The sequence below is a fragment of the Anopheles gambiae genome, chromosome 3, assembly GCF_943734735.2.
Source record: "Anopheles gambiae chromosome 3, idAnoGambNW_F1_1, whole genome shotgun sequence".
Lineage (NCBI taxonomy): Eukaryota > Metazoa > Arthropoda > Insecta > Diptera > Culicidae > Anopheles > Anopheles gambiae.
Window position 1 is genome coordinate 91283672 of NC_064602.1, and position 24074 is coordinate 91307745.

At 45.7% G+C, this 24074-nt stretch overlaps 6 protein-coding genes across 10 annotated transcripts; 2 read left to right on the forward strand and 4 right to left on the reverse strand.

Moving 5' to 3' along the window:
- Positions 1 to 406: 406 nt before the first annotated feature.
- Positions 407 to 1973, reverse strand: LOC133393182 (SET and MYND domain-containing protein 4-like). The gene is made up of 2 exons (XM_061656658.1): positions 739 to 1973; positions 407 to 655 (listed from the first exon to the last, which is right to left on the reverse strand). The coding sequence occupies exons 1-2, from the start codon at positions 1971 to 1973 to the stop codon at positions 598 to 600; spliced, it is 1293 nt and encodes a 430-aa protein (XP_061512642.1). The 3' UTR covers positions 407 to 597.
- A 7067-nt stretch (positions 1974 to 9040) lies between these two features.
- On the reverse strand, positions 9041 to 11558 carry LOC1280814 (SET and MYND domain-containing protein 4). Of its 3 annotated transcripts, XM_061653054.1 has the most exons (4): positions 11490 to 11541; positions 11366 to 11418; positions 9858 to 11292; positions 9041 to 9769 (listed from the first exon to the last, which is right to left on the reverse strand). In XM_061653054.1, exons 3-4 carry the CDS (start codon positions 11261 to 11263, stop codon positions 9409 to 9411), a joined length of 1767 nt encoding a protein of 588 aa, XP_061509038.1. In that variant the 5' UTR covers positions 11264 to 11292; positions 11366 to 11418; positions 11490 to 11541; the 3' UTR covers positions 9041 to 9408. The 3 variants fall into 3 exon arrangements, with proteins under 3 accessions (XP_061509038.1, XP_061509036.1, XP_061509037.1); XM_061653052.1 differs by lacking the exon at positions 11366 to 11418 and having other exon boundaries at positions 11468 to 11558; XM_061653053.1 differs by lacking the exon at positions 11366 to 11418 and having other exon boundaries at positions 9858 to 11365; positions 11468 to 11553.
- A 225-nt stretch (positions 11559 to 11783) lies between these two features.
- Positions 11784 to 14597, forward strand: LOC3291441 (uncharacterized). Its single transcript, XM_552396.3, has 2 exons — positions 11784 to 12275; positions 13413 to 14597. Exons 1-2 carry the CDS (start codon positions 12167 to 12169, stop codon positions 14414 to 14416), a joined length of 1113 nt encoding a protein of 370 aa, XP_552396.2. The 5' UTR covers positions 11784 to 12166; the 3' UTR covers positions 14417 to 14597.
- On the reverse strand, positions 12418 to 13224 carry LOC1280813 (U6 snRNA-associated Sm-like protein LSm8). The gene is made up of 2 exons (XM_320680.2): positions 13079 to 13224; positions 12418 to 13008 (listed from the first exon to the last, which is right to left on the reverse strand). The coding sequence occupies exon 2, from the start codon at positions 12996 to 12998 to the stop codon at positions 12711 to 12713; it is 288 nt and encodes a 95-aa protein (XP_320680.1). The 5' UTR covers positions 12999 to 13008; positions 13079 to 13224; the 3' UTR covers positions 12418 to 12710.
- A 193-nt stretch (positions 14598 to 14790) lies between the features above and the next one.
- LOC1280812 (myeloid leukemia factor) lies at positions 14791 to 19467 on the forward strand. 2 transcript variants are annotated; one of them, XM_061653055.1, is made up of 4 exons: positions 14791 to 15067; positions 15248 to 15820; positions 16926 to 17273; positions 17810 to 19467. In XM_061653055.1, exons 1-4 carry the CDS (start codon positions 15018 to 15020, stop codon positions 17910 to 17912), a joined length of 1074 nt encoding a protein of 357 aa, XP_061509039.1. In that variant the 5' UTR covers positions 14791 to 15017; the 3' UTR covers positions 17913 to 19467. The 2 variants fall into 2 exon arrangements, with proteins under 2 accessions (XP_061509039.1, XP_320679.5); XM_320679.5 differs by lacking the exon at positions 16926 to 17273.
- Positions 19468 to 19972: 505 nt separating this feature from the next.
- LOC1280811 (mitochondrial uncoupling protein Bmcp) lies at positions 19973 to 23457 on the reverse strand. 2 transcript variants are annotated; one of them, XR_009765740.1, is made up of 6 exons: positions 22832 to 23438; positions 22378 to 22525; positions 21167 to 21583; positions 21025 to 21085; positions 20607 to 20968; positions 19973 to 20542 (listed from the first exon to the last, which is right to left on the reverse strand). XR_009765740.1 is itself a non-coding variant. In XM_320678.5 (5 exons), the coding sequence occupies exons 1-5, from the start codon at positions 22896 to 22898 to the stop codon at positions 20726 to 20728; spliced, it is 936 nt and encodes a 311-aa protein (XP_320678.5). In that variant the 5' UTR covers positions 22899 to 23457; the 3' UTR covers positions 19973 to 20725. The 2 variants fall into 2 exon arrangements, 1 of the variants encoding a protein (XP_320678.5); XM_320678.5 differs by having other exon boundaries at positions 19973 to 20968; positions 22832 to 23457.
- Between the last annotated feature and the right edge of the window lie 617 nt (positions 23458 to 24074).

Sequence of the window (24074 nt, forward strand, 5' to 3'; positions counted from 1 at the left end):
AGCAATTAATAAACACTAACATAGCACACTAATAGCTTTGAAAAATTAAAAAAAAACTCGTATCTCTACTGGTTTAGACTTTATCGGAGGTTCGTCGCTTTATCACGTTTGGTGTCATCTAATCGACTATTGGTTCATGGAGCATCCAGTGGTGCAGCAGGTCTCCCTTTTTCATCTATTTATTTGTCTTATTGATTCATTTTAACTGGAAACCAATGAATATTTCACCAAACAAAGATCAGCCATAGTTTATGTAGTACGTGTGATATAATGAAATTGTGATACTCTAAAACGGCATAATTATGGTACAAGAGATGGAAAACTTTATTGATATGAATAATAAATTACATCTTTGTTTTTGATCTTTGTGATTTATTTATTTTAGTTAAAACATGTAGAATCTGTTCATGACAAACGCGCTTTATGAGACCCAAGGCATGCTCAAATATACAATTGAACGCCGACGCCGTCTGGTGATTTGCTGGCGATTTGGCACAGGATACTATCTAGCCCCGCGGGCAATTATGATGATAAAAAATAAAAAGGAACATAGGATAAGGAACATAGGAAAGAAACAAGCCGCAATCCAGTCTTTGATCATACGCATTTCGCACATTGGCATTTAAATTGGGACCTGTTGTCACCTTCGATCGATCTGTAGAAAAAAAAAACAGTATGAGGTAAACTATTCGAGGTATACTAGTCGAGCCAATTCGAGCACCGCTTCCCTCAACTTACCTGTAATCAATCGTAAGCTGCATCCCAGGGCAGAGGTGGTGCTTCGCTAAGAAGCTTACCGTTCCATTCTGCGTCAACTGGTACGCTAAATTAGAACTACACGCATGGTTTAGCCTGCTTCCCGTGGTCAGCAGCACCAGCGCGTACCGAGTCGACGTTTTGTTCTGTGATTCAACTGCCGGATTTGCATTGGAACGGTGCAACGGCAGCACATTGGCAGCGGCAATGTGCATGTGTCGCACAGTGAGCTCAGCAATGATGGGCAGCAGTCCGGCCGGCAGCTTGTTCTGTTCAACAAGCAGCTTCGCCAACGAGACCGCGCGGAGTCCATTTTCCGTAAGCGCCGCTCTGGTGATTTGTCGACGATTCGTGGCTAGATGATATATCCTAGCGTACTGCTTACAGGGACTTTCTGGTGCATCTCTTCCGTACAGTGTGCTGTGCGAGCTTGGTGTGAAACTCGCTAGCAACGAGCGTACGTACGGTTCGAGTTGATCAAGTTGGCCGGCAAACATGTTGATGACACGACACGTCAGCCGTACGGCGAGATGCTCCAAAGTGGTAAACTGAATACGAAGACAAGCTAGTATGGCACACTCCAACGCGTGGTATTCGTCATAGGCGCGGTTCCGGCACGTGTTAGAGCAGTACAGGGTGGACGAGCAGGTGGGACAGGGAATGAGCACTAGTGGCACGTGTGCTAGGCAGTAGTGACATCGGAAGTACCGGTCGGCCACCAGCAGCCTAACGTAAGGCCGCTCACACATAACGGTGCTGCCCCGATTGCATCTTCTCTGTGGCGTTAGAAAACGGCCACACTCGGGTAGTTCTTTGCACAATACATTCGCGAAGCAGTGCTGGTAATGAACGTCATGTTGCGGCGAAGGATTGATGATTCCTGACCGTCGATCACGCGCGGCACGGCTCAATTCCTGGTACAACTCTTGGTACAGAGGGTTCAACAGGCCACCGACCTCGTCCACTTCCTCCAAATGCCACAAGTTGTACATGCAGTAGAAGTCTTCACGGTTGGCGTATGCGTGCACAGCTCGCTGAAGGTACGCATGTTTGAGCCGTTCTGAGCGAGGCTCACTGTAGGCTATAACCTGGTTTAGTTTGAGCAAAGAGTGACTGTTGAAAGTGGTCGGAATTCGTTCGTACATCCGCAGCGCAAGGTCGTTGTCCTTCTTGAACCAGCCAGTGCTAAGTAGCCACTGAGTGTCCAGCAACACCATGCGCTGTTGAATTATGAACTCAACTAGCTTTCGATCGTTGCGGCAGCTTCGTGATGCGACTAGCACAGGCACTGCTTCAGCTTCGGTTTCCATAATATAAGCTATAACAGTCACAAACAGCCACAAACAAACAAGTGAAAGCACGGTTTGGCTATCTTGGAGTCTAAAAGCGCGGTGGAACTTCAATTTGAAGGAAATTGGTAGACACACGTGCGTACCACAGCGCGGCTCGACAATGAATGAAGTTTGTACGTTCCTCCTTTGTACAAATCCTTTTCGCAGCCCTTGGCCAGTGTACTTGTGTTGGGATCCGCAACCGCACGAGAGCGATGCAATTCGCCAAGAGAGGATCTCGCGCATTCCACTTAGCCTCCCTTGCAAAAAACTCATATGCAAAGCGGGGTTCAGCGAGTTCCTGGTACGTTGATGTGTGCCGGCCGCTTAAATCTCTCGCATTAAACATTGATGTTCTCTCTCACTTTTAGACGCAGACTTTGTCACGAACGAGAGTAAACGGAGTTTTGTGGAATTGAAGGTGGAAATGCCGTGGATGTAGAAATATGTTCAGGCACCGTTCAAGGGTGCAACGAGTTCGGGTCGACCCGAAAGATCAGTGGGTGCGAGAAATCATAAGCAACTCCGACCCGAGGGTGCAGCGAGTTCGGGTCGACCCGACTGATGAGTAGGTGCAAGAAAGCATAAGCGACTCCGACCCGTTGGTGCAGCGAGTTCGGGTCGGGTATTGAACCTACCTTGACTCGACTCGACCCGAACTCGCTGCACCAACGGGTCGGAGTCGGTTATGCTTTCTCGCTTTTTTTCTCTGTTAGCAATCGGAAGTAACGTTTGACGGCCCACCAGTACCGATCGAGTCTGGAGTCTGGAATACACCATCCATTGGGATTTTCATATTTCGACTTTTGGATTCGGATTTTTGTTGAAATTAAAGTACACAACGACGTAGTTTGAGAGTAGTTTATCTTTATAAGCAACTGTTTCTTAAATGCAAAAAAAACTGTCTCTGTCTCAAAACTGTCTCAAAAGATATTTCTGTCTCTGGAAAGCGTAACGACCTCTGAAGCTAATTCTTATGGTTTGCAATGTTAATACTTAGTACTTATTTATTTTAACAAATTAAATATTAATAAAATAGACGCGTTCACGAGACACGCATAAAAGATGAAGAGGTCGATCCCGGGCCCTTTATTCCCGAACTTAGCCGAGCAGCGCCGAGCTTAGCCGAACGCGTACGTCAAGCCCTTGTCACGTGGCGACAGGGTTGAGTAGCGGTGCTGCGCTCAGTTTCCCAACACTAATTGTTGCCAGTAAACCCAGAGAAAAAGATAGAGCGAGAGAGAGAGAGAGAGGGTTTTGCATCTCTCATTTAGATACTCGTTACAGCCTCTCACAATGAACTCCTTTGGCAGCCGGATGACTCCTTGTAAAGGATGGAAGACACTGTTCCCGTCGTGCACTTGCGAAAAATCCATTGCCACTCCACTCGCAAGCTCGAAGTGCCGTCTTCACAGCTCTCGCTCTTTCGATGAACTTTGATTTTGGTGAGAGTCTCGCGATGAGTCATTTGCAGTTGAAGTGAGCAATGCAATTTTTCCTTGATTTTTAGATCACCTTTTTTGCGATCGTGTATGGCGCCGATGTACTGGCGATCGTGTGTACTGGCCAATCGAGTGCGTGATACTGATGCTGCAGATTAGGGGTATGCAGAGAGCCTAGTTCAAGTTTATTGCAATTATTGATGTAACATTTCCGTGGGACTATCGCTCACTATCACTGTTATAATGCAGATATGCTTTATTCCCATATGTACAAAGATGTTTGTTCTTCTCATTGTGCTGGATCATTCTGCTGTACTGAATAACAAAATAAAAAGATTAATCCAAATAAATTTTAGCAGATCAGATCAAACTTATTTGTTAGGCGAGCCACTTATTAACATGAACAGCCTTTCGGGGACCGCAATATCTAATTCGAACATTGAGGGTAAAGGTGTTCCAATATATCGCGGGCTACAAACACTCATCTCAGCACATTTCATCCACACTTACGTTGGTAATCGATATTGAAGCGAACCAAAGAAAAAGATAGTCAGTGACGAAAGGGTCATAAAACTGCACATAACGACGGCACCACGGATCACCCTGCTACTGCATGTGTGCTGCCCCTTGCCGTGCGCACGACGATTAGAGACCCGTGGTGGGTCTCTTTCAAAACTTTAGCATTTCTATATCGTGTTCGGGTTGCAGTCCATACACTCTCAGTAAATGCAAATTCTTCCACCGTTTTGACGTTCTTTAAAATACATTGAATTCATTAAATGTGCAATAGAAGATAAAAAAAACTAAAGTTGGTAGCCTGGTAGCATAGCAAATTTTCACGATCCCTAAGATCACTATTTATGGGGTGAGCATGTGTCATTCGCGACCATACATCGGCATTGAGACATTCACGACGAATGCACAAGCACATCAAATCGATAAGAAAAATAAGAAGAAAGGTCTCACTTGCAGAAATACACCCCAAACACGGGTATTCTACGGATGCTTCACTATTTCCCGACTTTCTTGCTTCTCTTCCCGTGTGTTTCTCTTCCCGTTCGTTATTCTTATTCTTTGCCAATGTCATCGTAACCGGTTTTGCTTTCCGCGCATATGATAACTGTAGTGATGACTGCCGCGGCTCCATTCACTAATAGCGCCAAGGTAGGATCTCGGCTCTATTGGAACTGAAGCTGACCCGTGGGTGTAATAAATTCCCCTAAACCATACGACTAAACATAGCGATTAGAGCTGATCACTTCATCTGCTTCGTATCCAAACCGGTTTCCGATGGCTCCATCATGTCTAGGTGTCGGACAAACAAGTGATCATGCAACGGACCTTCAGAGATTACGGTGAAGCGCTCGAGGAAACTGAAGCGACTTCGTCATAATTATGTTTACGTCTCTGTTTATTGCTTTGCAGCTTCATTCAAAAATTGGCAGAAAACAAAAGAAAGAGAAAATAGAAACAAAACACAAAAGCTTTGAATGGTGAACGAGGAGAACACAGATCTATGGTATCACACATGCAGAAATTCTAGATCAAATTATGAAGATCATCACATACATGCTCAGCTTTTGCTTTGTAAAAGTAAGGATACCGTTTCTCACTGTTTGGCATTAAATTAAACTGAATTTCTTATTAATTTTTCTTCTCCCGACAAACGGACCGACTAGCAAAACAGCGGAGAATGGATGCGAAGGAAGACGAAAAGGCCATAAAATCTGCAACCGGGCGCGTGAACTCGCCTCCATGCAGAAGGGAGCAAATCAAACGGACAAACGGATTTTATGAGTCCAATATGAGTCAATCGGTTCGTTTTGTTCGTCATAAGTGCATTGCGCAGATTCGTTCCCGCGGTGGGTTCACGGGCGGCGCATTGTCGTGTCTCTGTGCGGTCTGGTGATATGATTTATGACAACGCGTCAAACGCAAGCTTCAGACGAGCAACGGTCAAGGCAATGGCCTCAGGCTGTTGGACGGAAGAGGTTTCCAGCTTTCCATCGAGTAGTTAAAGCGTACCCAGTATGCCAATCTTTTCTTTACCTTGGAATATCTGGAAGCTGTAATGAGTAACTGAAAGCTTATCGGCAATTCAGCAAAGAAAGCAATTTATTCAAAGAATAGAAGCATCAAATATCACTGCACCAAAAGGACAATCTTGCGATAAATGAGTTACGATCACCAGGAAGTGGGCTTAACGATGGGTAAGAGTGCAGATAACACAACCATTGGTAATTGTAACAGTCCAGATAAAACATGCAGCATGATCTACATCAAATTAGTTCTACCATTGCATTCCGATATTCAGCAGTGAAGCCTCATCCAGATTAAAAAGCTATTGAACACGACTCGTTCTTCACCGCGATATGACAAAGACCAGGCTAGCGCAATGGAGCAAATGGCCAGAGTGATGTGCGAAAGATGTGTTTCGTTTCGCTTTGAGCTACCGTCCTCAACACAGCGAGTTCCATTTGGCTTCGGAACAGACGGCGAAAAGGAAGGGCGCAAGAACAATAAAAGTATCCGGCACCTCCCAGGTGGCTCTTGAATGTATGCAACGTTGGACTTTATTATTTGTGGCACGTTGGACATTTGGCTCTGCTTTTTTGCTCTTTTCTCGCCCCATGATAATGTCTCTTATTGTTTGGGTCAACCAGATCTTCAAGAGAAATTCATTGATGGTGCCGATTAGCGACGATTTTCGTCTACTACACCGACGCTGGCTATCTATTCACATCACATCGTTCGACGAGGACTGCTCGGGTGCCCCATGAAACACGGTAGAGAAAGGAACAAAATCACTTATACAGAACGCCGTTAATCCAGGCTCATCGGGACTCGACATTGGAATAACAGGGATAACGTGTCCTAGTATATATTTTTTTATCATAATCACAATTTTTATCGTTCCTCATATTGCTTAGCAAATCTCTATGCGCATTGCTACTTTAGTAATTTTCTTTTCAATTTTCTATTGCAGATACAATCAGACTAGAATTTAATGGAATGTCCAAACGATTGCGGAATTTGCAACTGGGATTTGGGAGTATAGGCTATGCATGTAGAGCCTGCAACACGAACAAGATCATAGATATGCTAAAGATTTGAAGGAAACCCACCACAGCGCGAAAAAGTTATGCGCATGACCAGGGAGAGGTATAAAGAAGCATCAGGGAATAAGCGTGAACCCGACGCTCTGGACACTTTTATGACTCCTCCGTCACTGCTTCGCTTTTGCCTTTCTCTCTTCCGTTTCAGTGAATACCTACCACTGTATGTGTGGCTGGAAGTACAGAGATCAATAGAAAAGCATTGCGGAGATTAAAGGTATTCAAGCGCTCTTAAAGTTCGGTGAACGCAGTACACGATCGCAGAAAAGGTAATAACAATTCAAAGCAAAAAAATGCTCTCTCCAACTCCAAATCATTCCGAGGCTCACGTGAAGGTAAATCAACTGATATGAAGGTACATCAAACGAATAGCCGATACGATTTTCAATTATTTCCATGAGTGACATGGTTCGCTTTTGCTCGTCATAAGTGCAATGCACAGATTCATCCCGTGCTAAGTTCACTGTCGGTGCGTCAGTTTGTCTCTGTGCGGTCTGGTGATATGATTTATGACAACGACTGAAACATGCCGAAGACTCCGAACACAAGCTCCCGAAGACCAACGTTCAAGGTCATGTTCTGCTGCCACAGACTGTTGGGCGTGAGATGTTTCCAGCTTTCCGTGGAGTTGTTATAGCGTACTCATTATCTGATTGTACATAATTATAACTATATAGATAATCTAACCATATATCATGACTCTCTTTGAAGATGCAGAAAACAAGCTAAACGATGTATTCTTGCATCATTCTCTATGTATAACATATATCTATGTTATATCTCTATGTATAACAAATTAGTTTTACCATTCGACAGATAGCTATGAAGCCTCATTCAGATCAAAAAGGTATTGAACGCGTCTTTTTCTTCAACGCGAAATGATTCTAAGAGCGGAACAGCCACACGAAGGGAATGAGACTGAATGACTGAGACTGTAGTAAGTTGATTGTGCGCTAGATTTCTCATCTATTAATCCCATACCTGGTGCGCACGAGCCTCAAACCTCGTATAGACTAGCTATCGAGTTGTGTGGTACTAAATCATTCTCGAAAACATGAATAAGCTACCATGACCACGTAGGTAGTTACACCGATAAGAAATGCACACGGTAAGGAAGAGCACAAATGCAACAGCAGGGAATAAGTATGGAGTCATCGTTTTGTGCGATTTAATTACACTTCCGTCACTCTGCCTTTTAATTTTCCTTTGCTCCCGTTCGTTTCCATTTATTTCGCTTTAACCTTTACTTTACGTTTCGCATTTTGTGCATAATGGACACGCATTGTCCAATTTAATTGGATTTCAAATGGGTGAAATATTTATTATGATTGGTAATTAGTAAAAGTAACGAACAAAAATATGACAGGAAGCTCGGTCCCTGGCTGAAGCCTCTCATCTATGTAGACGCCCGATCTCTGACAGGTCTCGCTTCCCCTGATCCAGTCATCGATCTGGTCTATCGTGGCCTAAGGGGGACTGTAAATCAACTCCAGTAGTGGTACAAGCAATGTCCAGTCAGTGGTTGTTGAATGAGGATCTATCGAAAAGGCAGTTGTTACGTGAGATGTACATTGAGTGTCCGCCATCTATTTTGTGCAGTTGCGTCCAACGAAACAACACTGCGATGGAGACGCCCAGTACATTCTCTTCATAGAAATCTTTTGTTCCATCAAGTCTTTTATTGCCCCTACCAGTCAGGTATGCGTGTTCATTAGAAAGAGTACGCATGTTTTTTTTTATGATTCCAGTTGTCGCTGCGAGAGAGAATCAACCGACCTGCACAGCAACCTGAGAGAGTCGGCATGATCATTCTCTTGCACTGCTGCCAACGAAAAAGGGAATGAACGTTGAGCGAAACGCGCAAAGAATATAACAAAAGTAAAGGGCAATAAACGAGAACCACACAGTGTGACTCACCGCTCTTCTGCGACAAGCACTCATGGAACTTATAAATCATCTTCTGACGGAAGTAGAGAGCGATACCAGGGATGAATGTATGCAAGCTATTGAAATTGAGGTTTTATATAATAATAATCTCGGAAATAAATGAAATAGGTCTTGGCTACAGCATTAGTGCTGCCAAAATTCGATCCATTTTGTGTTTAGCTTCTTCTCCGTACTTTGTCTCAGCAACTCTCATCGCAAAGGCTCAGACGATCAGGGGAGAGTGCACGATCGTAAGTCAACATAGCCGTCTCATCGATCTCATATCACTTTAGACTCTGCAGAAAAAAAGTGATTTCAACTTTCCGTTCCAACTGTTGATTGAAACTGTTTGGCAATTATGAAAATAAATGTCATTACCTATAAATTAATTTTAGCAGATTCACGTTATCGACATTTTCTATTTTTTTTTAGATTTCTTTATTTTTGACAATTTGAAAAACCGGGGTGCTTTTCTCTGATTGTTTCATTTATTTTCAAATTAAACAAATGCTTTTCGACTAACAAGTAAACAAAATTATAAACTATTTAAAGATTTAATTTAATTTCTTTTAGAGTTCAGTTCATCACAAAAAAAGGTTCGTTTAGTGTTCTAATATAAGGCATACTATCGCTTATTCTATCGCAATATTCTTCAAATACTATAAGAATCTAGCTATATGAGTGTAACAATTTTAGAATTGAAATATAGTTCAACAATTTTGATTCTCTCGTTTCATTGGAGATCCGTCGTAAAACTATCATTAAATGATTGCGAAATTTTCTTAAATTCCCCTAAACGGGCAGTACATGAGAATCACTTGTTCAATTTTCCCCCCTCTAGGGGTTGCAGTATTTATAGTACTCAGCACTTTCCGACGTCGGCATGTAAAGGATTTGAAATGCGCGCAAAAACAGTTCCTGACACGAGCAGGTTTCGCTCCGCGGATACTGATCTCCTATATCGTTCAGGTAGCGCCGCAGCTTCGGCAACAATTCGGCCGCCTTATGATTCTGATGCAGTACCAGCTCGGCGTGGAGCGACTGTGTATCTATCATACCGTACCGGGACGAATCGATAGCAGGAAGCTCGAAATACAGCGGATAATTGTTCACGCACGCCTCACATTCACAAATGAACCGGTACTGCTTCAACAGTTCCGTCTTTCGTTCCTTGCGAGACATCAGGCAGTGATGCATACTGCAAAAAAAAAAGTGCAGAAGAGGGAATCAAATTAAAATATCTCTACCTCGAGGCGATGGCTACCTTCTCATCCATCCAGGCTTACCCATAGTTGTCGTAAAGCTGTCCACCTTTGGCAATGGGACGCGTAACTAACACTGCGCACCGGCCGTCGCGCAGCGTGATGCGTGTCACGTTGGGAGCGCAAGAATGGTTCAGCATGCTCAGTATCGGAAAGCAAGCGGAAACGTGGTTCTCCATCTCGTACACCCGCTGTTCCGGCTGATACTCCATGTAGTGCAGCGAATGCATATTAACCGGCCCCGTCTGTAGATGGCGCAGTATCAGCTCATTCAGCAGCTCCCGTACGTTATCGTTCATCGCGCACAGCTCGCCTAGCTCGGGGCAGCGTTCCTCTAGCAGTCGGTAAATGATGGTAGTGTAAAACACCCGCACCATACGATCCTTGCGATCGCGGGTACGTTCGTTCGTTTCCAGCACGTGCACCGTGTCGTAAATGTCTTTCGCGCTTGCGCTCGTCCAGTCCATGGTGAACGCGTTTACCTTCGCCTTCTCTAACACCTGCAGATGCTCCCACATCGCCTGCAGATCGTACTCGAACGCACTGATCGCGGTGGTGACGGTGCGTAGGGACATTACGGGCAGCTTGGTGAAAATGCGCCACATATCGCGTATTATTGGGCACTCGTACCGGTGGTACTGTCGGGCGGCTTGGCTCGCGCAGCTGCCAGAGCAGTACATGGCCACGGTACAGTTCTCGCACGGAAGCAGCGTAAAAATGCTCTCCCGGTGACAAAAATCACACCGCACGTGCCGATAAATGTCCCGCAGCAGACGGCTAAACGGCTGCTCTATTATTACGACATCGCCGGCCTCCAAGTTTCGGTTGGTGGCTACATACCGGCCAAACTGTTCGCTTTCGCTCAGCTCCAAACATTGCGCCACTTGCGGCACTGTTTCGTACGCGTCGTAACTTAGCTTAAGCTCGCTATCACATAGTTTGCTATCATCACTGGTGTCGCTGCTTGCTCCATTAGTTGACTTTTCGCTACCCTTGTTGGCCGCATCCTGTAAAGCTTTCTTCGCGTCCTCCTCCCGTTTGGCCAACTTTGACGCCAGGTGCTCCGGATAGTTGGATTCCCGCGCCAGCCGTACGTTCCGCAAGCATTCTTCGTACCGATGCAGCTCGTAGCAAATGAACGACCGGTTCGCGTACGCTATGGCCCTTTCCTCCGAACCTTTCTCGGAGAAGGCGATACTTTCGTTGTAGCATTTAAGTGCTGCTACGTATCGTTTCACTTTCAGCAGTTGATTGCCCTTGGTGCGCAAACTTTGCGCCTTCGCACTGTTTTTAGTGTCGCGCGAAAGCTTGAGCCGATCGTGGTAGGGAGCGTCCCTGAGTATGGATTCATAATCAAGCTCTGCCTCTTTCTCCCACAGCTGCTCGAACAGCTCCCAGGCGCCGAACTTTTCCTCGAGCGAATCACTCATGCCGGATGCCGGAAACCGGGAACGATTGTCTGGGAACAGACGGGGAAGATCGATTTTGTGACACAACAGTCCGGGGTGATGTAGCGGATGTTTCTTATTTACCTGAACAGAATAGTGTCGAAACACGCGTGCGTGAGTGGGAAAAGTTTGGAGAGCTGTAATGTAATGAGCACAATCAATGCGAAACAAGAAATGAGTTTTTACCATTTATAGAAGTGGAACGAACCGTGCCGTATCGTTCGTGGAACTGTGTGTTGTTGTTTTGGGTAGGAGCAAAGCAAAACGTCATCCGGTGCTGTCAGAATTCAAAATGCCGGTTGCGATGATCATAACAAGGAAATTTAATTTAAAATCATATAAAAACTACAATTAGCTTACCAAAATTGAAATGTTTCATTAAGTATAGTAAGATATAAATTAAATATAATGAATTAATGAACTGTGATATGAAACAAATTGATAAGCAAAGGCTCTCCCCGTGTATGCACCTCACCAGTAGGGAATGTTATCGAATGCAAACATTTATCACAAGCAACAGAAGGGATACACATTATTTGGGCGCTTGTTGAACTGTGTCACATCCGGTATCTGGTTCCACAGAGTGTACACGAGTGTTCAAATATACACCCGTTGCCATGGTTGCACCTTGTTGTCAACAAACAACCGTTGCGGCACCCGCAACCGTCTCGCTGAACGCCTCTGTGAGTGTTGCCAAAACAGGAATCCCGTCGGGTCGATGGATGCGTATTGCTAAAAAGTTTTCGTGTCAGTGCCTTACTGACCTGGCGAACATTCTGAGTGTTAGCGGAGCAGAGTTGAAGTCGTAAAGTCGTTTCCCCCCGGACGCAAGGAGCCCGCGCCGCTTTTCTTGTTTGCCAACGCACATTGCTCCAGCCGTACAGAATGACCGTGACAAACATTTTGATCATACTCAATCTCGGATGTGAAATGCTGTACGTGATCGATCAGCGACTGAAGGCCCAATCTATACCGCTAGACAAATCGGCACAAGGTAAGAATGGGGACAGTATTGCTCAAAGAGGGGCCCATTTACCCTTTGCCATTTTGATTGGCAGGTGTGAGAAGGCTTGTCCTGTGCTTTGGTTGGCAACCTACTGCATCATTCCAAGCGCCATCGGCACAAGCTGGTTTGATTTGTTTTAAAACTGTTTGTTTTATTTTATTTCACACCATCAAGCGAAACAAAATGTCACCACCGCTTGGGCACATTTTGTTTGCCTAGTTTTGTATTCCTGCAAAACTAGTTTTTCCAGAGTTCACCCCATACAATCCTTATCGTCTTAAATTCATGTGCTTCCATTACACATTTTCCATTATACACAATTTAACAAATCCAAGAGCGTTTGGTTTTGGTTCGAGTACACACATTCGCTGCGAGTGACTGAGCGCAGCAGCAGCGATCCGCACCCACTGCCCCGATCCGGCCTTAGTGCACCACCGGTTCCAGCGGCATGCCGCGGATGGTGCTAAAGTCTAGCTTACTGTCGACGCTCTCGTCCAGCTGCCCGATGATGGCAATGTTATCCCCGCGGATAATGTGCAACCCGAGCACCACCTGCTCGATGCCGGCCGTCATCGAGTAGACGCGCTCGTGCGATTCGTCCAGTATTACGTTGACGGTCTGGTCGAATCCCTTGAGCGTGCCGACAAAGTTGCGTCCATCGGCAGTAATTATCGATACCGTATTGTTGACATACGACTCCAGACCGGACATCGTGAAGGATCTGGGAAGGAAACACAGTGAAACACCGTTTGTGGGCAACAATTTCAGCGAGCAGGGGGCGAATTACTTACCAGTACCGCACCGCAAAAGTCTTGGATATTCTGGATTTGTTATTGCTGTAAACAAGAATGCTGTTTGTGTTTGATTTTGCGGGACAATGAAAAGAGGTTAGCTGTCAGGGCACAGTTGTCAACAGTGTGAAATTTAGCCAGGATGAAATATTTCACGCGTGAAACTTTTCCATGCGACCTTTTTGCTTTCCCAAGCAACAGTGCAGCAAAAATTGAAATGTAACGCATGTAACACTAATTTTAGTTTTTTGTTTAGAAACTTTGTTTTGTCTACAAAGACAAAAGGATTTTTTTGGGACTCTTAAAATAAAATGAAATGTGTCTTTTTTTTCAGTACTACGTGAGATCACCGAAGTGCTACTCGATCCCAAGTTTCTGCACTACATCGCCACGGCCTACCAACAAAGCATGCTGACCGTGCAGCAGTGTCGAGTACTGCTTACCGACATTGCATGCTGTTCGCTGATGCGGCTCGACATCAGCTCGATGGACAAGCTGTGGGATCTGATGGTCATGATATTCAAATGGCAAATGTTTATTACCAACAAAAACGCCCAAATGTTGCTCGATCTTACGTTCCGCCATCTCGACGGAATAGGGCGCTTGATACCGGAGATGCGCAAGCAGATACTTATCGACAATGTGAAGAAATCGCTGCTCGAACTGTGGGAACCGCTGTGCGAGGACGAGCAAACCATCGTCCATCGAAAGGTGTACAAATGGCTCAAGCCTTACAACACAAAAATATCCATTCTCATACGCATGGGATTGCAAAAATCCACCGGCGATTTTGAGCCCGAACCGAAGAACAACATTTTCTACAACTACTACATCAACAACATCGGCGAGAACATTTACTCCAAAACGGCGAACCTAGCGGCACTGAAAGCGCAAAGCGATTCCATGGGTACTGCAAGCAGCTCCAGCTCTGATATGATAACGGCCGGGCACGAGATCGATACGCTCGTACAGCAATTGAACATACAGCACGACCCAACGGATGATGCTGCGAACAATGCGACTGCTACCGCACAAACAATGCCTCAGACGACATCCGTACACGGTGGGCTGAATGAGATAGTCATTGCAGAAGGTACCAATAAAGAGCATGACAGGAGCCCATCGACGGCCCAGCTTAATGGAAAAGAACCCAATTCCGGACAGGAAACATCGCCGGATGATGTCAACCACTCTTCCAACCACTCGAAGGAAAGCAATCTGGATAAGCTGATGAAGAAAATAAAGCTCGAAAAGGAAGACTTTATAGTGGCCGATAGTGGAGCAATTGACGCAAATGCGGAGCTGCTAAAGATGTTTGATCAAAAGTTAGATCTTTGAAGTTGTTTGAAAATTTGAGGCAATTAAGATGATCTTAGCAATATCTTAGTGGTTTGTTTGTGGCTGAATAATCTAGTCTTTGCATGTGATGTATTTTCGTAGCGGTAGCGTATCGTAATTCTAAACCAAAACATTTAATCCGCAAATAAAATAAAACGTGTTGTAGTGTACGGAACAAAAACTGCTGTAATTTGTTTGAAAAGTTGTAAATAATGATGCTCACAGCACACAGTAAATTTTCCACAAATGCATGTTTTTACAACTCCTTTTTATTTCATCAAGTCGAAAAACAATTGAAGCGTTACATCGCTTTTTGCTACTTGGGAACCGATCTCAAGCAGCCGAAGTTTGACAACTACCGTTATCCGTAGTGGTGTTGGTGAATGTTTGGACGAATCTTCGCGAACAGCCGTGCATCTGTGTTAGTGTAGCGAAATTCAATATGGCTTCCCTGAAAACACTGAAGTAAATACATCTCGTGAGACGTCGACGAAAAAGCAAGTGAAAAAGCGCGTGTATTCCTTCGTTTGCTGAGAAAATATATTGAACAGCTTGCTAGCCCAATACCAGTGTCGCGTGTTAAACAACCGAACGGAACAAAATGTCGCTTTTCGGGATGATGAACGATATAGAGGAAGATCCTATTTTTGGGTAAGCATCCGTGTCCCACAAACCCTTTGTTGGCTGTCCCCGATTCGGCCATGAAATGGCAAAAGAGAGCTTAGGCTCGCAGCATTTTTCTCCCGATGCAATCTCGTGCTGCCGTTTGCGTTTGCGACAAAACATTAACAAGCTTTCTTTTCTCCCCCTTCCTTTGGGCGCACACAACAGCCATCATATGCGTTCGATGCGCCACATGAGCAACATGCTGAATTCGCTGTTTTCCGACCCGTTCGGTATGATGGGTGGGGTTGGCGGCGGGTTGGAAAGCATCGCCGCCGGGCCTGCGTTCGGGATGCGCCACAACGCGATGATGCCGTTCATGCCGCCGACCATGAACCGACTGCTGAGTGTGGGCGGCCCGGCCGACGGTCCGTCGTACTGCAGCAGCAGCGTCATCTCGATGACGTCCGGCCCGAACGGTCCGCAGGTGTACCAGGCCACGTCGAGCACGCGCACCGGCCCGGGCGGCATCAAGGAGACGCGCAAAACCGTACAGGATAGCCGCACCGGCACGAAAAAAATGGCCATCGGGCATCACATCGGCGAGCGGGCCCACATCATCGAGCGGGAGCAGAACATCTCCACCGGGGTGCAGGAGGAACGGCAGGACTTTATCAACCTGGACGACGAGGAGGCGGAAGACTTCGATCGCGAGTTCCAGGCCAAGGCGCGCACCGTGCTGGGCGGTCACGGGGGCGGACGTCGTTCGGAGCAGCTGGCACTACCATCGACCCAACCGGCGTAAGTATGGGGCGTGGGAGAATGCGGGAAGCACCTGTTTGGGGGGGGGCGAATTTACATGCATTACAGAAGATCGCCCCAGAATATGCTCGCTATGAAAAAATGTGTACAGTGCATACCAAATAATCCGTATGAGGAAAGCATGCCCTCTCTCTCTCTCTCTCTCTCTCTCTCTCTGTCTCTAATGCGTTGCAATCAATCTGTGCACGCTTGTATTATATCTGCTTTCCACGAAACCTCTCACCCCACATACATTTGCCCATTTGGCAAGTTTGAAGCGCGGTGTACAAAATTTAATACCTTCATTATCAGCTCATCATTTGATTGCAGTGCAGAAAATAACGAATAATGCTCTCTCATACGCCTCTCTATCGTAGATCATTGTTGTTTGACGTATGAAGTGTTTAGAGAATGAATAGTTTTTTTACTGCTATTGCGTTTATTAGATTTTTAGAGCTAGATAATTTCAAACTCAACTCTCATGTTCCCCAATGACATTTACACGATTTGGAATGCAAATGGGACACTTGGTTCTCTTTGTTTTATTGCATCATTTTACAAAGACATTAATTATTGCGCGTGATTTGTTAAAGAAACAGTATTGCATCTGACCTTGAAGCTTATCATCTCGAAAGCGCAGTTGAAGTGAAAATAGAGACGTGTAAACAATAAAAAAAATCGGGCCACATTTGAAAATCGATTATTTCTCGAAACTTCTCGATATGCCATCACGTTCGAGAATTTTCTGACGTGTGTTGATCCGTGTACCGTAGGGGAGGGGTAGTTAGACGTATTATGACACCTGTCTACGTAATTTCCCGCAGATTGTAAAGCAATTATTTCTTGAAGATTTTAAACATTTATGGATTTTTTTTTTGTAAAATTTACAACAAAAAAAGATTTTCGTGAGATTGGATATGCCCTCTAAAACTTACCTTTCTTATACATACGGACTGTTTATCGCCGTGAAAACCACTGCCCCGTTTCTGTAGTGTAGTTTCGGTAGTTTATGCAGTTTAAACTTTAAGAGGGGAAAAAACAAACAACCCATGCCCGCTATAATGTGTGTGCCCACGCGATGATTTCTTCACCTCCAATTCCGCAGTCCGTCGCAGCGCATTCTGTCGATTACCGAGGTGCCGGACAATGGGTGCGAATCGTGCGGCAACCCGAGCGATACGGCGATCTGCAGCGCATGCAGCAGCAACAACCAGCACAGCGGCAGCCACGATCAACAGCAGCAGCAGCAGCAACAATCGTCCCGATCGCAGCAAGCACCGACAAAAGCAGCCGGAGGACGCAACCATCATCGACAACAGTCCGCTGCCGTGAACAACGGTGGCCAAATCACAGCCCGGCGAGCGATCCGATCGCCGGCCTCGTCCCCACTGAGCATGGCCAGTTCGCCAGTCAGTGGCACGAACCAACACCACCACCATCACATTACTACAAGGTACTGGGCACAGCAGGCAGGGGCTCCCAACCCAATTAAACCCACCCTTTTCTCGCAAAATCTCACCACCACCACCAACTAGCTTTCTAATTGACCGTTCCCTATCATCGGGTATTTTAAAATTCAAAACACAACGCTTCTGTATGTAAATCATTCTGGTTTGGCCCTTACTCTAACATCTTATCCTACACATCTCTCTCATAATGCGCTGATCAATGCACTTCCCTTATTGTAGTGTATTTGTTGTGTATTTGTATGTGTAAATGCTATGACAGTATTAGTTGTGTGTGTGTGTGTGTGTGTAGTGGCGCCTACTAATATGCTGCTGTGTATCCTGCTAACCTGCATAGAAACAGCTAAACAGCTCGCGGTAGAGCAGCAGCCCCCGGAGCCCCACCAAACAACACCGTAGTGGGGGGAAATGCTGCTTATCTCGTATCACATTAAAATTAATTTAATTTAATATTTTGCAACATCCTTTATTTGTTTTCTCTATCGCTTCTAACCTCCTTCACCGTGCTTTTTCTCTCTTGCAGCGTGCATCCCCATCCGTACAACGCGTCCGGCCGGAAATCTCGACCACTGAAGGGCCCGTCATCATCATCAGCGCCCTCTTCGTCCCACACACACTATCAGTAATCTGGAGCTCGTGCACTATTCAGCGGATGGTTTCGTATGGGGGGCGGATTGAAGGAGTAGTGTGTGGGCTGAAATGGCAGCACACACACACACACACACACAGTTTCAGTAAGCACAGTTTAACTTTCGGCGACGGTGCGTATAATCATCATTGATAGTTTGGGCTGACAAATTGTTGCGCCCGGTCCTAGTGCTGCCGCGTGTGACGTGTTTGTTTGTTTAGTTTTTGTTTCGAGAGAAAACGCAACAGTATGTGAAGGAGCGACTATCAAAACGTGTGTTGGGCGCGTGAGAGCAGTGTCAACAAACGGCATACAAACACAACAATCCTTCCCGCGGATATTTATTAGATAGTTTGAACATTACCCCCATCTGTACGATTAGAGAGAGGAGACTCGATGCGGATGAAACACGTACACGACAAACATATACACAAAGGCATTATTGAACATCAAAGGAAAAGCCCCCCCCCCCCTCTCTCTTTACAATAGCGTTTAAGTTACGGCCCGTTTTATGTGTTGGGGGTGGATTTGTTTGAAATTGCTTTATTTATTCCGGATGAATTTAAATAATTTGCTCGAAATCGAAGGTGGTTTCGAAAGTTGTGCGCACAGAAGCTCTGATGGCAGGAGGAGAATGTATTGGAACGCTGCAGAAAACAACAACTGAGCAGTGAAAAAAAAACAAAGGGCAACCCAAACACAAGCCAACAGCACGATAACTGCACACACGGGTACGAAAAGGGGAATTGTAGCGAAACAATTGAATAGCTATCAGCACTAGGTTTAGTTAAAAGCAGCCGCCGCCCAACGGAACGGCTCTGGCCTCTCAACACGTGCGCGCGTTTTTGTTTTTTTTGTTGACATTTGTCTTTGCCGTTTTTTACGCTCTGCTAGAAGAATAGTTTATCTACTTTGTGTTTCGTTAGCCCCTACCCGGCCGGGTTCGGCTGCCTAATATATAATAAAACCAAATTTCAATCTCGTTTAAGTCAATCAAAGATTTACCTACCTACTCTTATTCATTCTTGCGAGGCTCAACGAATGTGAGTGTAGAAGCGAACAGCTTGGGCAGGGGTGAAACGGGGTTTGAGGGGTGGGAGGAAAGCCGATGTGCAGCAGTGGCGCTTTGGCTGTCTCGCTTTCCCACCCCACCCCCTGCCAGATATTTAGCGAGTAAGATATAACTGTGCTTAAATGTGTAGAAGAAAAAGGGAAATGAATGTGTTTTGGGTGTGTGCGTGCGTGTAGGAAAGGAAGGAAAATTGGTCTTTGGTGGTCGGTTCTTAAATTTCGGAGGAAACTACTTTCCCTCCCAAAATACATTACCACAACACCATACACTTGTACCACTTGTGACACCATACCATACTATTTTCACGAGCCCAGCCGGTTTTACCTTTCCTTCGCGTACTGCCCACCCGGTAGACGGACGGACGCGGTTTGAGAAAAGATGTTTAATAATTTAAGAAAATAATACCTATACTGAACAAACAACAAACAAACCGAAAACATTAAATTGAAAATAAATATTTGCCAACAATGTAATTATCTTATGTGTAACATGTGTGTGTGTGTTTGTTTGCTTATTCATGTTGGGGAAATTTGAAATTTGAATTCTTAATCCGTATTCGACTCCGAAATAAACATTCGCTTCGAATCTGGCTGCTCCGAACGAATACAGATTCAATTGGCACCGATTGAATCCGGATTACCGAGCGAATCCAAATGGCTCATATTGAATCCGTTGTGGGACACTTCCACTGACTCATTCTTATAGGAAATGAACCTAATATGATGGAAATTGGACTCCATTCACCCGTTTTTGCACAAGCTCCTTGGAAATTCCTATTGGATTTACCCAGCAACGATGCTATAGAGTCAAATTCCCATTGCATTAAGTTCATTTCACGTAAGAAAGAGTCAAAAGTGTCCAACAGCTATTCCTGAAAACCCTGTAAGGCTGAGCATTATTCCCCACTAACTCAGCGGAGTTGCCGGATTCGGATCAATCCAAATCTGGCTGCAGACTCATTTTCTGCCCACCACTAATTTCAACCATTTAATGGGTTAAATCCTTTCTTTTTTTTATTTCAAGAACAATCATCCATCATAACGCCGTGGCTCGCACCACAAACCGAAAGGTCAAAACTGTCACTCTTCCTCTCTTTCCCTATCTTGCTACAACAAATGCAAACGAACTGTTACGCGTCAACACAGTGATAACAACGTATTGTTTTTATCTCGGTTAGGATAAATGCTCATATCTCTCTGCCTCTCTCACTCTCTCTCTCTCTCTCTTTACATACGGCTGTTGTATTCCGTTTCCTTCTTCTTGGGAAGATTCTTTTGTATTCGATTGCGCAAACAATGTGCTAGGTTAGAGTAGTGATATTCCAATCTGGGTGCCACCTGACGTCCCTATTGTGTTTGACACGTTCTTTTTACTCTAAAATTTCAATTCGTTTCAGGTGTTGTTTCATTCGGGGTAATGAAAGCAACGCGAGAGACGCCTGGAGAAGGGAAAGAAAACAGTCCAATCCATCTTCTCGTTTTCTTCCAACAATAACATTACACAGAAACATATCCCTACCCTAAATGCATCGTGCTTGATCCATTGTCCTTTGAGTGCTGAAGCAAATGTACAAAGAGCTTTAAGATCGTTTAACGCAGTATTGTAGTTTTCTATATATACTTTGGTTCCGGCGGGGGTGAAAAGCAAAAAGAAGAGAAAAACGAAAGCAACATTTCTTCTTAGCGAGCCTTCACACTTCATTTGGGGGAATCGTTTGCTTTTCCCTGCTGTACGTGTGCTCAGTAGAACTGCTTCAGCTGCTCGTACGTGATGAAGAAAATGATGTTCCACGGGCCCATCCGCACCCAGGTCGGGATGAAACCTTTGTACAGCGCTCGGAAGCCTTCGTTGCGCACCGTTTGCACGGCACAGTCGACGCTGCCGGTGTAATACAGACGGGGGGTGGTGGTCGTCGTGGTGGTTGCCGCCGGTGTAATGCTAGGCTGTAGCTGGTGCACACGCCGTTGGTTCATGAGACGAGTCTGCAACAAAAAAGTCATTAGAATTGAGATGATTCAAGCCGTGAACACAAACTTACCCGTATCACATCGATTGGTGTTGAAGCAATCGCACTTCCTAAGCTCGCGATAAAACTAGAGCTGCAATGAGGAAGCAGAAGAAAGCGCGCATTAAAATGCATTCATTTCACAACCATTGAATCGCCAGAACAAACAACTCACATGAAATGATTCGCCACCTGATCGCCGAACGTTTCCATCAGGTGCAGCTTGCAGAAATCGTACACCGGCAGCTCGACGGCCGCTATGACTGCTGCCCGTTGGGCGGTCGGGCCAACGCCCCGCCACAGCCCCCGGATGCCCTCGTGGACGTAGATTTCGCGGAAGCATTGTACCAGCCCCACATCGCTAGTGCCCCGGCCGTGCACCTGCATGCGCACCTTCAGCACGTCGGTCGGGTTGGCGATGGCGCTCGAAATTGCGCCGGCCAACGTGGCGCAGGCCGCATTACACCAAAGGCTCTCGTTGCCGGCCTTGTCGTGGAGCAGCCCGCGATCGGTGGCCACCTTCTTGAGCGTGTAGTACGTGCCGAACTTGATCGTACCGTACGTGGCCTGCCGCAGCACTGCCGGCCATATGCTAGTGGAGAGGGCGAGGAAAAGGAAATGGTCGTTAAGATATTTTTGTTTTATCAACGCACTAGAAGCTTTTAAATTGAACTTCGTTTGTCTGCCAATTAGACGCATCCACCCGGAGCGTCCCGGATAGAAAGCGTGAGAAATCGGATCATGTCGGGCTAGAGTAGGTTAAATGAGACCCGTTCGGGACTCGTACTTGTTGCACCCACGAGTCGGACAAAGCCTACTTCGGTCCACTTTTTTAATGATACCTTCTGATCCCGCCACTTTTTCATGGTACCTTCTGATATCTCAGGATGAACTCGAACTCGTTGCACCAACGGATTGGTATAGAAAGCGTTCACCTGCTGAGTTACGACCTGTACGATAGTCTACTGCTCGGAACTGATACACTTCAACTAACACTGCAGTGGGACTGCAATGTCCATCCTAGTACTTTTTCACCGCTTGGTCAGTTGCTTTGATCTTCCGGTTCATACTATCCGTGGTCTAAGGGCCAACATCTCAGAATGGCCAACAACGAATGGCATTCGATGCTCGAGTCGTTCTCCAGGTTGGTGAGTTGATTGAGTTATTTATTTGTCTCAAGCAGGACCCAGTATTGACCCTTCCATTTTCACAACTACGTCATTGGGTTGCTATGGTAGCACCATGCACGTGCTAGTGCTACTTTGTTTTAGGAACATTTCAGTGTCTACGTACACAACAAGTTCTATTACGCTCATTTTGAAACCTCCAGCTAGAACGGGAATAAAAGACTGTATGTAACATAAACCCCCCAGATCCGCTCCTTACCCAGAGTAAAGGGCCTTCACACCTTCTTGGCGGGAAATTTTCACGAACGCATCGGTCATACCACGGTACCGCAGCTCGCTGTGTGATCGATCAGTCTTTTGGCCTTGAATTTGCAAACGAGTTTTGGTGGTGTCGATGGGAAACGTTCCTGCAAAAAACAAGAAACCCGAATAGAAGAAAATTAAAATGTATGAAAAAACACTATCAGCACCTGGGAAAGGGGGTGGTCTAGTAAAACGCGAGGTTACTAAGGGTGACGAAGGGCGGGAATGTTTACCATTCATTCCAGTGACGCACGGACACTCCGCACGGGTTGATTATATAATGCAAACATGTTACTTTTTCTGTTTTTTTCCTCTCTCTCTCTCAACCCTTTCCGTTTTTATCAAGATCGACCAAACAGCGCCGATCGCTGGCCACTGCCATTGGCCCCTTTGTCCCATACGCTACTTACCGAATTCAGCCATTATCGATGCCATCCCGCCGTATACGAACGGCCGCCAGTCGCGTATATCGCTCATCTTCGTATCCTTGCCCTCGGGCCGTACCGGATCGTGTCGGGGTCGTCCGCTCCCTTCGCTCCCTGGGAGCCTACGCACAGCCTTGAACTTGTGTAACCCTTCCCGGTGCACCGCACACTATCAGCACCCGCGAGAACCTTTGGTAAACACAGCCTCCTGAAGGGCACACACACACACCAGAGGCGTTCGCACGTCACGGTGGAAAAACAGATCGGTGTGCCCGGTGACCGACACCGGCGTGTGTGTGTGTGAGCGAGGAAAGAGGATCGCGTGATGAACCAGACGGCTCGGGAACAGCTGCAAGTTGGCGCGGTTTACCACCCACTTTCCCCCCCCCCGTTTAGTTCTGGCGCTGCGGATGAACTTTCCGACGAATTTTGCGAACGTACTGTGCACGGAACATTCTGACAAATGGGGATGTTTTCGTCGTTCTCGTGTCCGGGGGTGGAAACGCGCGGGCCGAACTATCCTCGCGGGTGGAAGGACATTTTATGCACAGAAACAGCGGCGGTGGATGTCGCAACCGGTTTGACAGATACTCAATTGTGACGAAGGTCCAGGTGTGATCAGGGGCGCACATGTTGTCAAGTGCGGTTTGTGGAGATGAAAAATCATAAAATTATGTTTAGCAACTGAATTACATTTTATGTTGAGAGTTTTGTTGTGGTACTGTGTAGAATCATTTTTTTTCGAATACATTAAACATAAAAAAACTAACTCAAAATTGAAAAAAATGTACAAAAATAAACTTTTTATTTCAGCAGCGTACAATCAAAATGGACGCCAGAGTAATGTCACATGCACACCTGTCATTTGACGGGTTTGATGTGCCATGAACTGTCAACCTTTAAATCCAATGCTAAGCAGCCGTTAAAATAGTGGACGCAAATAGCAATTTTATGGCCATAAGTTTTGTTTTGGGAAACGTAGGAATTTGTGATTAGAAAAATGAAGTTTACGTCAGAATCCGGCAGAATCCGAAGTTTTCTGGGATCGATTCCGGATAGTAGGTTCGGAATCAGTTTCCGGAATGGGAATTGGTTCCAGAATCTGCTCCGGAATCGGAATCAGTTTTGGAATCGGAGTCAGTTGCGGCATCTCCAATTGAATAGACGTTTGAGTGTAATAATGCTACGTATTGATAGCCGCAAAGAATCCATATTTACTTGTAAAGGA

Excerpts from the sequence above, each read along its gene's own strand:
- LOC133393182 (XM_061656658.1), bottom strand. The coding sequence starts at position 1,973 with ATGGTGTTGCTGGACACTCAGTGGCTACTTAGCACTGGCTGGTTCAAG. Across the intron at positions 656-738 it reads CAGCTTACGATTGATTACAG|ATCGATCGAAGGTGACAACA; the intron begins GTAAGTTGAGGG and ends TTTTTTCTACAG.
- LOC1280814 (XM_061653052.1), bottom strand. The coding sequence starts at position 11,552 with ATGACGTTTTGCTTTGCTCCTACCCAAAACAACAACACACAGTTCCAC. Across the intron at positions 11,293-11,467 it reads TCGTTCCACTTCTATAAATG|ACAATCGTTCCCGGTTTCCG; the intron begins GTAAAAACTCAT and ends GTCTGTTCCCAG. Across the intron at positions 9,770-9,857 it reads CAGCTTTACGACAACTATGG|TATGCATCACTGCCTGATGT; the intron begins GTAAGCCTGGAT and ends TTTTTTTTGCAG.
- LOC1280813 (XM_320680.2), bottom strand. The coding sequence starts at position 12,998 with ATGTCCGGTCTGGAGTCGTATGTCAACAATACGGTATCGATAATTACT.
- LOC1280812 (XM_061653055.1), top strand. The coding sequence starts at position 15,018 with ATGTCGCTTTTCGGGATGATGAACGATATAGAGGAAGATCCTATTTTT. Across the intron at positions 15,821-16,925 it reads CTACCATCGACCCAACCGGC|TCCGTCGCAGCGCATTCTGT; the intron begins GTAAGTATGGGG and ends CCAATTCCGCAG. Across the intron at positions 17,274-17,809 it reads CACCATCACATTACTACAAG|CGTGCATCCCCATCCGTACA; the intron begins GTACTGGGCACA and ends TCTCTCTTGCAG.
- LOC3291441 (XM_552396.3), top strand. The coding sequence starts at position 12,167 with ATGACCGTGACAAACATTTTGATCATACTCAATCTCGGATGTGAAATG. Across the intron at positions 12,276-13,412 it reads GCTAGACAAATCGGCACAAG|TACTACGTGAGATCACCGAA; the intron begins GTAAGAATGGGG and ends CTTTTTTTTCAG.
- LOC1280811 (XM_320678.5), bottom strand. The coding sequence starts at position 22,898 with ATGAGCGATATACGCGACTGGCGGCCGTTCGTATACGGCGGGATGGCA. Across the intron at positions 22,526-22,831 it reads ATCGATAATGGCTGAATTCG|GAACGTTTCCCATCGACACC; the intron begins GTAAGTAGCGTA and ends TGTTTTTTGCAG. Across the intron at positions 21,584-22,377 it reads GTGAAGGCCCTTTACTCTGG|CATATGGCCGGCAGTGCTGC; the intron begins GTAAGGAGCGGA and ends CCTCTCCACTAG.